At 40.3% G+C, this 12,840-nt stretch overlaps 1 gene segment (V, D, J or C); it reads left to right on the forward strand.

Annotated features, from left to right (window-relative positions):
- Positions 1 to 1,565: 1,565 nt before the first annotated feature.
- LOC145657388 (Ig kappa chain V-III region MOPC 63-like) lies at positions 1,566 to 10,703 on the forward strand. The segment is given in 4 exon segments: positions 1,566 to 1,648; positions 1,789 to 2,097; positions 8,790 to 8,849; positions 10,254 to 10,703. Coding segments are annotated over 4 exon segments (738 nt in total).
- Positions 10,704 to 12,840: the final 2,137 nt, after the last annotated feature.

Genomic DNA, 12,840 nt, shown 5'->3' on the forward strand with positions numbered 1-12,840 from the left:
GCCCTCTGGACTCAAGGTAACTCACTGCTTTATATTGAACAACTGATCCAGGTAATGTCAGTCTGTGATCATTTTTCTAAAATATCACATCACCATATCTGAGTAATAAATGAATCTGTATTAAATTACCGTGATGTTTTGGTCTATTATTTTCAGGTTCTAGAGGTCAGGTGACTGTGACTCAGACTAGGGAATAGGACAAACAGCGTACATACTGGAAATGGAACAGGATCAGGCCGGGCAGCTTCTCTCATGCCAGGAACAGGAACAGACTGGGTGGCTTACGGGATAGCCACAGGTACTGGTGGGGTGACCCTGGAGAAACACACAGACACAGAACCCTCTCCATGGCTCTAAAGGCTCATGCCAGCGATAGGGAGCTCTTAAGTGCGCTCTTGGACAGTTGCACTTATGTGCACACTGAGTGCCTAGCCATGGATTGTCTATGCATTCACTCCTACTCACTGTTAGATACTGCAGCCTTTCTGTCTTCAGGCACCCAATGCAAGATCTCTATATGTTTAATGTAAATAAACGTCTTGCACCGTTGAAGAGGTTTGTGTGTCCTGCCCTGCACCCAGTGCCACTCAGGCCAGCAGCATTTTGGACACATATACACCTTCGAAACCAGACTAGGACTAGAAAACTGGAATAGACATTCATTGCTCATTTAAAAAAAAAAAAAATTTCTTTCTCTCAATACTTATTCTGGTCTATATTGTTTATATTATTGCTATTGTAGTGTCCGTTGTCAGCCAGAGGAGGATGCCCCCCTACCCCCTTTGAGTCTTCGTTCCTCTCAAGGTACTTGACCTTGTCCGCTTCATTTGGTCACAGATTTTCATCAACATCACACTGAATGTAATCTGGTAGGTCGATATCTGAAATGACAGCCAGGAATTTCAGCAGTACATGTACTGCAGCAATAGTGGAAATATCTTTTCCCTTTATACATGAACATTTCAATGGAAGCATCAATAGTATAGATAGTATTGACTGTTGTATTTACAGTATAGTAACAAGGCTGCAAGCAAAAAACTAAATATAGGGAATTATCTTTCTGCTAAAATCAGAATAATCTGTTTTATGTATTTCAAGAGCATATTTTCAATTGTCAAAATGCAACATATTTCCATCCACTGTGATCAGAACAGAGGTAGGACTTCTCAAACACACCCATGGATCCAGAAAGTGTTTATATGTGCCATAAGGACCTGATGTCCTAACTGAGAGCAGGAGTCAGGACTCAGTGGAGATGCAGTGCTGAAAACTCACTGGTGATGACATGTCCTTAACAAGGACAATAATTCTGTCTGGTTTGTAAATGTTCTGGTTAGAGTGATTAAAGAGTCCATTTTGCCAGGTCTTCATTGAAAACTGAAATGTAATTAAAGGGTTCCATATTGAACAGAGTGTCTAATAAACTGTATGAATGTGATCATCTTTACTCCCATGACATTAGGAAGATCATTTCCATAGAGAGAGGCCACTTTGCATGTGCAGCACCTGCTTCAGTGCTCTAGGAGTGTTTATAGTCCTGTGAGTTTAACACTTCATGACTGAGAGCTGCCTGCCCCAGAAACTTCACCCACAGCAACCATGACTTTGATCCCCATCTTCATCTGCACACTGGCCCTCTGGACTCAAGGTAACTCACTGCTTTATATTGAACAACTGATCCAGGTAATGTCAGTCTGTGATCATTTTTCTAAAATATCACATCACCATATCTGAGTAATAAATGAATCTGTATTAAATTACCGTGATGTTTTGGTCTATTATTTTCAGGTTCTAGAGGTCAGGTGACTGTGACTCAGACTCCTGCAGTGAAATCTGCTCTTCCAGGAGACACAGTCACCATCAGCTGTAGAATCAGTCCTGCACCCACAGACTGTTCCCCACCTTGTGTATCCTGGTACCTGCAGAAAATTGGAGAAACTCATAAACCCCTGATCCACTGGACTAACAGGAGAGCATCAGGTATTCCAGATCATTTCAGTGGTAGTGGATCTGGATCTGACTTCACTTTGACCATCAGTGGAGTCCAGACTGAAGATACAGGAGATTACTACTGTCAGAGTGCACATGAGATCAGTGGTAGCTGGGTGTTCACACAGTGTTAGAGAGTCGTACAAAAACCTCCCTCAGTCAGACTGCACAGAGACTGCACTGCTGCAGCTGGGACCTACTGCAGGTGCTGAAGGGGAGGATGTGATACAGCACAATGACACACTCTGTGGATGAGAGGAATCATACTATAGCAAGCTACTATGGTTAGCAGTTCACACCACCTTTATGTTTTTTTCTATTCCCAGTATACCTCTGCTTGTCCCAGTATAGCTTTGCTTTTTCCCAGTATACTCCATCTGCTTGTGTTCCACTGAGACAATAAGAACTCCATTATTACACAGAGAACAATAATATAACACACCAAGCTGATTTAACTTAACTGATTTAAGTATCACCCACAGAGGGCGCTATTGTCTTACCATATACCTGACTACATATGCAAAAGCACTTGTGCTTCTTGCCTTTTTAAACCAAATCTTCCACATGGGACTGAGAACCTACTGGATCTCTGTCCAACCCTTACCAATCCTCAAACCTCTCACCGTGTGTGGAGATGTGTCCAGCTTAGACACAACACCAGTAGAATCCCCTCCAACACTAAAGCGGTGTACAGAGCAACCTTCACAACAGTCTTCGTAGCCACGGTTACACCACATCTGTAAGGCTTTTGAACAGAGATGGAGTCAAATGCATTATAGATATACAGTTTAATGAGGTTCTTAGGAAGTTCTTGGGAAGATCTGTCATCACCTATATAGACAACATCTTGATCTATTCCTCCTTCTGGAACCAACATGTACAAGATGTACGGACCGCGCTCCGAACCCTGTTACAGAACAAATTATACTGCAAGGCAGAGAAGTGTGAGTTCCACCACAAAGAGGTGGACTTCCTGGGCTATGTCATCCAAGAAGGGAACGTAAGCATGCAACCAGGCAAAGTGCAAGCAGTAACGGCCTGACCCAGACCTCTCACACACAAGGCTCTCCAATGCTTTCTGGGCTTCGCCAACTTCTACCAGAGGTTCATCAGGTCCTTCAGTTCACTAGCAAGGCCCCTCACTGACCAGCTCCGGGGTCTGGCCCAAAGGATCAAGTGGACTCCCGATGTAGAGAAAGCCTTCGAGGAACTAAGGAACACTTTCTCAACAGCTCCAGTGTTAAGACAGCTCAACCCAGAGAGACCTTTTGTGGTGGAGGTGGATGCCTCCAACATAGAATTGGGTGCTGTGCTGTCTCAGCATACAGGAGAGAGAAGGGGTCTGAGGCCTATTGCATACTTCTCCTGGAGTCTAGCAGAGCGGAACTATGGCATTGGAGACAGGGAACTGTTGTTGAGGAGTGGAGGCACTGGCCCGAGGGAGCGTGACACCCATTTACTGTATATACCTACCACAAAAACCTGGAATACCTCCAGACCACCAAGAGATTGAATGCTAGACAAGCCAGGTGGTCAATTTTGTATTCCCGGCTCCAGTTCCAGGTCAGCTATAGGCCTGGGGAGAAGAACACTTGAGCGGACTCACTCTCCCAGAAACACCATGTGGAGGCACTGTCGACAAGCTAGGAGCCTGTTCTCTCTCCCTCTTGCTTCTTGGGTTCTCTGGAGTGGGAGCTGGACCGACATATAAAGACAACCAACCCACATCCACAATGCCCACCCAATCGCCTCTATGTGCCACCGAGACATCGAGGATCCCTCATTACATGGGCACACACTTCTTTGGGGACAGAACACCCTAGTACCACTCACACCATGCAACTTATCGGGGCAAGATATTGGTGGCCGGCGATGAATGAGGAGATAGTGAGATATGTGGCCTGCGCTGACTGCAATAAGACACTATGCATTACTGCAGTGGGGAAGCTACTATCACTGCCAACGACCCTCCAACCATGGTCCCACCATCCTAAGTGTAGTGGACCAGGTCTCCAAAATGTTATATTTTGTTCCTTTGGCAGCCCTGCCTACCGCACTTGAAACAGCAGACATATTGTTCTGCCAGGTGTTCAGACAGTTTGGCCTACCTGAGGACATCGTGTCAGACTGAGTGTAGAAAGAACTGTTAGGTAAACTCCACATCACAGTCAGCTTAATATCAGGCTACCACCCTCAAGCTAATGGGCAGGTAGAGCAGGTGAACCAGGAACTAGGTAAGTTCTACTGTCAACACCATCCAGAGACATGGAGCATGTTCCTCCTGTGGGCAGAGTATGCGCAGAACTCGCTGCCTAACACGGGAACTGGCTTCACCCCATTTGAATATGTTTTATCAACCACCTCTCAGGGCAAGGTATGAGGGCCCTTACACTATCACTGACAAAATCAACGAGGTGATCTACAGGGTCAGCCTAACGGGGGACAGTAGGGCATCCCAGGCCATTCATGTGTCGGCTCTGAAGCCCGTGACTGAGGGGACCCTTGCCGAGGAGGAACACCCCTCGGGTGACCCGCCTCTACCTCTGGAAATGGAAGAGGGCCCGGCGTATATAGTAAGGACCCTGCTGGACTCCCGGAGAAGAGGGAGGGGACTACAATATCTGGTGGACTGGAAGGGGTACAGCCTGGAAGAGCGCAGTTGGGTTCTGGCCTGCCAGATTTTGGACCCCAACCTCATTACCTCCTTCCACAGGTGGTACCCTCTGAAGCCTACCTCGAGTGGGCAGGGCCGGCTGTGTTCCAGGAGCTTGGTGGGGTCTTTGGGGGAGGTTCTGTCATGGTAGGCCGGTGCCCTACTAGGACGGACATGCCCAATTCCAACAAGGACCGTACCACTAACATACGCCGTTCACAATCATCTGTCTTTTGACCAGGGACACCTGATCATAATCACGTCATTATATATTCCTGCAGGTTCAGAGAGACCTTCAGTGCCCGTCAGTGCAAACGCTGTCCACAGGAGTACTCATCTTGGAGTTATTTTGTGTGATTATAGAGAATTTATGGAAAATAAAGAACAAGTATGTTCTACATTGCCTCTTGCTTCCTCTGTGCCGCCTATGTTACAAGTATAACAGAACCAGACATCAAACAAAAATGATCAGCCAAACACTGAAGCAAACACAGGGATTAAATACACAGGTTAACTAGAACTAAACAAAACACTGAGACAAACACAGGAATTAAATACACAGGTTAACTAGAACTAAACAAAACACTGAGACAAACACAGGGATTAAATACACAGGTTAACTAGAACTAAACAAAACACTGAGACAAACACAGGAATTAAATACACAGGTTAACTAGAACTAAACAAAACACTGAGACAAACACAGGGATTAAATACACAGGTTAACTAGAACTAAACAAAACACTGAGACAAACACAGGAATTAAATACACAGGTTAACTAGAACTAAACAAAACACTGAGACAAACACAGGAATTAAATACACAGGTTAACTAGAACTAAACAAAACACTGAGACAAACACAGGGATTAAATACACAGGTTAACTAGAACTAAACAAAACACTGAGACAAACACAGGAATTAAATACACAGGTTAACTAGAACTAAACAAAACACTGAGACAAACACAGGAATTAAATACACAGGTTAACTAGAACTAAACAAAACACTGAGACAAACACAGGAATTAAATACACAGGTTAACTAGAACTAAACAAAACACTGAGACAAACACAGGAATTAAATACACAGGTTAACTAGAACTAAACAAAACACTGAGACAAACACAGGGATTAAATACACAGGTTAACAAGAACTAAACAAAACACTGAGACAAACACAGGGATTAAATACACAGGTTAACTAGAACTAAACAAAACACTGAGACAAACACAGGAATTAAATACACAGGTTAACTAGAACTAAACAAAACACTGAGACAAACACAGGGATTAAATACACAGGTTAACTAGAACTAAACAAAACACTGAGACAAACACAGGAATTAAATACACAGGTTAACTAGAACTAAACAAAACACTGAGACAAACACAGGAATTAAATAGACAGGTTAACTAGAACTAAACAAAACACTGAGACAAACACAGGGATTAAATACTCAGGTTAACAAGAACTAAACAAAACTGGTGAAGCTAAAGAGGATCAGAGAATTTAACAAAATCAAGGAAGTAAATCAAAACAAAGACATGAGACAGAAACCATAGAAACCAGGACACCTTTGTGTTTTACATAAATGAATGTTCGTCCGTGTCAAGAGAGTCTGTGCATCCTGCTCCACACCCTTCAGCACTTGGGCCACGTTACAGCTCTGTGGTAAGATGAAGCTGAAGCTTAGCTCAGTTTGATCTGTTCTATTGGACAGACCCTGTGACATCGTGGGTTTGCCAGCTGGAACAATGATCAAAAACAATGTTCAAGCACAATTGAATAAACTGAAACGAACCCAACACATACCCTTTATTTTCTATTATGTATATTACAGTCTAATGAGCTTTGACAAATAGATTACAAATATTTAAAAAATGTTTGGTTTTCTGTTGTTAATGTTATGGATAACTAAATAGACACATAATATCACCTAAACAAAAACATATTTAGTTTATTAATTTTAGTAAAATGCAGCTTTATCTATTACTATATTCATAGGAAAGGCTAGAATGTACTAGGCATAGTTAGCTGTATATAGTAGTTTAAGATCACGTTTAGACCTTTGGGCCTCTCTGTCTATGAATAAATGTGGTAGTAAATACAAGGAGACCTGGCTGTTCATTCTCCCAATGCACAGACCTCAGATGACAGAGAACACACTAATTTATAGAAATGATCTTCTACTGTGTATCACAGACTGATCTACAATAAGCAAAATAAATATGTAGTTGCCATTGCTCACTCAAAACTAAACACAGAGAAGCTTACCTCTGTTTTAGTTACATGATCAGCAGTCTTTTGTTATGAGGTATTTATTGTTTCTACTTGTTGGTTTCTGTTGTGCAATGTGACCTGTGCTATTTCTGTGCAATACATTGTAGAACAAATAGTAAACACAGAAGAATATAAAAAGAAAACTCTTTATAATTGGCCAGATTTGGGTAAGAATCTGATGTGTTTTGTAAATCTGCATTTTTATTCAGTTCTCTGCACATTTGGAGATCACTGGCTCTGAGAAGATGAGCAATGTGTGAGACAACTGCAGTTCCTCCCTCAGTACAGCTGGCTCTTCATCTGGCTCTGGGCTGATTGGAGATCAGTGGATTGGGTGAGTTCGGGAGTGTCTCTCTGATGAGCTTCACCTGGGTCTCATTAGCTCTGTTCTGGGAGCTGTCCAGGGTTCTGACGCACATTGAGTTCCATGTTGCTGAAACAGATGTTATGACCCAGTCTAAGTAGGGTCAGTGACAGAAATGATTAAATGAAGAATTAAATGACAACAATCAAACAATAAACAAAAACACACTGGCCACATCAAAGATGGACATGCAGCTATCAAGTGCCCTCTTTCGTGACAGTAAAAACACGCCTGTTTCCCAAGGACTTCACTGGTTTTCTGTGGGATTACTGGACTGTCTTTGCAACCAGATACACTGATCCTGGATCAGCATGTGTAATTGGATAATATGTTTGACCCACTGAAGTCTCAGGGCATTGTCTCTGTTTTTGCATATTTTCTTAAATTCAATTTAAAGCTTCTTAATTATACTTACATTTACTTATATTTGAACAAAAAATTGTATTTTCAATTTATGACACTTTTACTTATCAAGATCCTAATACAATGACTCTCAGATCAGGGTAGTGCACCTAATACAATGACTCCGCAATCTGGACGTTCAGATCAGTGTAGTGTTTTATCAAGAACCAGTGCAGGGTAGTCTCACATTGTTCAGTGCATCTTAATGTTTGTTTGTTTACAGTGTCACTCTCTGTGAATGTTGTTTTTGTTGATTCTTTGATTTCATATTTGTTTGTACTAAAGATGCTGCCAAACAAAAACAAGGCAGTAAATAAGCATTTTATTGTATCATTATTTGGTTATTTACCAGAAATTAAGTAAATTTAACAGGACTGTTCAGCTAGAACTCTTTAATTAGTCCTCTTACGTTTGTCAGCATTGATAATTGACTTTGTAAAATTATATTGACACGTCCAAAAAAACAAAAATAAAAAATTTATTTTACATAATTTTTTTAAACATCTTAATTACAGATATGTTTTGATAATACCAATTAAGACAAACTGTAACATTCGAAAAACGAACAAACGGGAAAAATATATATATTAATTTATTTTTTAATGCCTAGATATTTTCCTGCATATTTTGAAATGTATTAATTCTATCCGTTATTACTCTTTTGAAAAAGGCTTTCTAAAGTGCAGAGAGAGCGGCTTCTTTAGTGCAGGAGGTTTTTGCACGACCACTGAACGAGTTTGTGTCACTGTGGTTGACTTTTGGTGGCGGCACAAAACTCTCAATTGGACGTAAGTAACTTTCACTGCTTTTACAAAAGTTGTTATTTTCTGAAATCACAATCGATATGTTTGATGATAATTCAGACTTAAAAACTTTGCGATTGCATTTATTGTGATTTACGGAGCAACAACTACTACGATGTAATTTATCTAATAATAGAATGTATGTGTGTGTTTTATTTTATTATTTTAAAAATCAAAAAATATTTTGGGTAAGTCCTTTATGAGTTTTCTAAAGCATTAATGTCGAAGCTCCATATTAAGCGGTAAATAGTGGAGAGAGCGGCGTGTTTAGATCAGGAGGTTTTTGGACGGACAGTAAAGGAGATTGTAGCTCTGTGGGGGACTTTGGGTGGCGGAACAAAACTATCAGTTGGACGTAAGTAAACTTTAACTTTTCTTCACTATTAATCACAAATTATGTAACGTTGTATGCACGGTGGTTTTGTAAACTACCCAGTACTCTTTTATAGACTAATTGTGACTTTCTTAAGAATCTTCCTATATCATAACCGCTGCTATGTCCTTATAGACCTTTTAATTTATACCGATGGAGAGTTTCTTAATTGTCGTTCAGTAGTAAAAACATACATGTTTCAGAAATATCTCTCCACAAGCCTTCATCTGCATGCTGGGCTTATTTTAAAAGGCAGAAAAATCGGTGCCTGACTGGAACTTATCGGTGCAGTTCACTTTTACCACAATACTCGCATACTGAAGGATCAAAACCTTGTATGTCTTTAGATAAATTATCTTGAATTGGATGTTGCATTAAATGTTGTGTTTGTAGTATACAAAAATATGAAAAATATCTCCTAAAACACATTTTTGTAACCAATTGATATGATTCTACAGAGTCTACATATATCTAACGCATAAACAATAACGATATAAGTCTGAAATAGTTTAAAGGGATCATCGAATTCACTTTACACGCACACTTCGCAACTCAAAACTCTCAGTTGGATGTAAATAACGTTTTCTCCGTATTCAAATTAGCTTCTGTTTTTATTTTTATATATTTTTTCTAATTGTATATTGTATGTATGGAGCATATTTAATAATTTCTTTCATTACAAAAAAGAAAAGAAAAACAAGCGTCTTTGGGGTTGTATCGTTCACTAACTCTGAAGCTAAACTACGGCGCTGTAAAGAAAGGAGACGGCAGTGTGTTTAGAGCAGGTTTATGTACGGACCTTAAACGAAGTTAGTGTGGAGGACACTGGACGTAAGAAGAACTTCACTTTTTATTCCCAGTAAATCACAATTTTAAGTAGGTATTGTTTGTAATAAATGTCTCTTTATTAAAGCGCATTAAAGGTGAATTTATTAGCGCGTTTATCCTAACCGTTACAGTGGTGTTGCGAGCTTTTAGTGTAAATCGAACCTCATTATTAGCGTTTTTTTAGTAAAAGCATAAATGTTTCAGCAAAATCCCTCATCAAACCTTTATTTTGCCTATTGGGTTAATTTTCATTAGTATAAGTGTTTGTCCCTGACTGGAGGTTGTCGATGCAAAGCACTTTAACCGTCATACTCGCATACTGAACAATCACCGCCTGTTAAATATACTTCCATTTTAATCTATGTATGACTATACATTATATTAATTTAAATGGTTCATAAATTAAATATACTGTCCAGGGTTTTAATGCCAATGGAAAATTATATTGTTGATTTCATTTCTGATTTCAGTTCCACAAAAAGAGGAAGTGAAACACAACTGATTTTCCTGCTAACGGTTCCTGCCTGTCTGAGCTGTAGACCGTGTTGTGTCTCCTAGGTGACGCCCCGCCCACCCTCACGGTCCTGCCCCCCTCCACTGTACAGCTGCAGCAGGAGAAGGTCACACTCGTGTGTCTGGCCAACAAGGGCTTCCCCTCAGACTGGAAGCTGAGCTGGAAGGTAGCTGGTAGCAGCTGGAGCTCGGGGGTGAGCCAGAGCTCCGGGCTACTGCAGAAGGACGGCCTCTACAGCTGGAGCAGCACCCTGACCCTCCAGAAGGAGGAGTGGCTGAAGAAGACAGTGACCTGTGAGGCCACCAAGGACTCCCAGTCTCCTGTCACACAGACACTGAGTAGAGAGCAGTGTGCTGAGGCGTGAAACTCCCACATGTGTACTGAAGTGTTCTCCTCTCACTCATTAATGTGCTGTCTTTTAGATAGTCTGTGTTTATTACTCAAATGTTCCTCTGTTTATTGGTCAAAATGAAATAAAAAATGTGAACAAACAACATTATAGTCTTAATTGAAGATTCTTTGCCAACATTGCACAGAACAAGAAATGCCTTTAAAGTGCTAATTGTCTGTACTTCAGAGGTCCGTGTGTGTAATGAGTTATAGGATTAAACTTTGATAATGTTGCTATTTGACCACTCTTGCTAAAGTTTGTTAAGGAACCAGGAAATAAGATGACTCAACATAAGTTTCATTCACTAGAAACTGTAATGTGTAAGTCAGTGTATTTTTGGAACATCATGGAGTGGGTGCTAAAACATCTTTGGTCCTCTCCATATACCATAATATTATTATTGTTTGTAAATTTATGCCTGAAACTAACCGCATATCACTTTTTAACACACGCTGGGCTGTTTTAATAAAATATTGTTATGGGTCCCTTAGGAGGTAATAAAGTTGTTTTTTATTGCAAAAGAAAGTACAGGTTTTATATTAAAAAACAACCAACTTTTTATTAAAAACCCACAGTCCTAATATATTTTGCCAAAATATTTTATAATAGAAACTTTATGCTCCAGGCCTCTGGTATCTGTTTAAAATAAAGCTTCAAGCTAAATGTAATAAATGTAACAGTAAATAACTGCTTAATGTTTGGTATGTTTTATATTATTTGAGTCATACAGTGAATTTATGACACAGGCATGTCCTTCACACCAAAGCAAATGTTCTAGTGTGAGATAGAAGATTTTACTAAATGTTCTTTGGCTGGTGGCATTTAGTAAATTATAGTAAGATTATTAAACATTACCCTCTAAATATCTCTACTTTTACACCTTTGATTGTTGGTAATAAACATTTATAATGAACATGAACTGTATTTTTTGGTAGAAGTGTTTCACAGTGGCTGAGAATAATCAGATGAAGGCACAGACATGGTGATTAGTGCTTTAGTGTGTGCTTACATCACCTCTAAACAGGACAGAACCTCCTGAAGATGACTGACACTGCTTTAGCAGTCATGCTATTAGTAGAGATTTCTCTCCACTAATAACTACCTGCTCTATTATAAGAACAACTGCCCCAAGAGACCAAAGGCCTCAGTACTGCAGTGGTGTGACTGGTTTCTGATGCTCCACTGGGTGTGTGTAAATGTGCCTCTTTGGGGTCTTGATAAGCATTAGATAAATTCCATGTGTTGTTGTTATTGTTATAACTGTAGTATTTTGTCTTCACCTGCTCCAGCAGAAACAGAGAGATCAGCTGCTCAAAGAAAAGAGAGAAGGGAGATGTTTGGGAGCTTCTCCAGAATTCCTGGGCAGTTGTAGCTCATAGATTTGTATGTTGTGTGTGCAGACTGAGGGGGGTTTTTGTATGACTCTGTGTGAACACTCAGCTACCACTGAGGAAAAATTAACCCAGACACTAATAATCTCCAGCATCTTCAGTCTGGACCTCTCTGATGGTCAGAGTGAAGTCAGATCCAGATCTACTACCACTGAAACGAGCTGGAGTTCCTGACTGTAAGTTAGTAGCATCGTAGATCAGGAGTTTAGGAGCTTCTCCAGGTTTCTGCAAGTACCAGGCTAAAAAGTTATTATTATACACTGCAGGGTTTGTTCTACATCTGATGGTGACTGTGTCTCCTGGAAGAGCAGATTTCACTGCAGGAGTCTGAGTCACAGTCACCTGACACATGGATTCTGGGGGGAAAAACAAAACAAAACAAAGTAAATCCAAATTAAATCATATTTTATTTTCCATTTCTTATGTTGCTTATATCTGTTAATAGAAGGTTTAGAATATTTTATTAAACAAGACATGTTTTTTTTAGGTTATTCACCTCAAAAGCAAAGCATAAAATGATCTTTTACCTTGAGTCCAGAGGGCCAGTGTGCAGATGAAGATGGGGATCAAAGTCATGGTTGCTGTGGGTGAAGTTGCTGGGGCAGGCAGCTCTCAGTCATGAAGTGTTAAACTCACAGGACTATAAACACTCCCAGAGCACTGAAGCAGGTGCTGCACATGCAAAGTGACCTCTCTGTATTAATACACATCTACCAAATACTCTCTGTGGCCTCTCTGTATTAATACACGTCTACCAAATACTCTCTGTGACCTCTCTGTATTAATACACATCTAACAAATAATCTCTGTGACCTCTGTATGAATACATATATACCAAATAATCTCTGT

The sequence above is a fragment of the Electrophorus electricus genome, chromosome 4, assembly GCF_041902795.1.
Source record: "Electrophorus electricus isolate QZ-2024a chromosome 4, ASM4190279v1, whole genome shotgun sequence".
Classification (NCBI taxonomy): Eukaryota; Metazoa; Chordata; class Actinopteri; order Gymnotiformes; family Gymnotidae; genus Electrophorus; species Electrophorus electricus.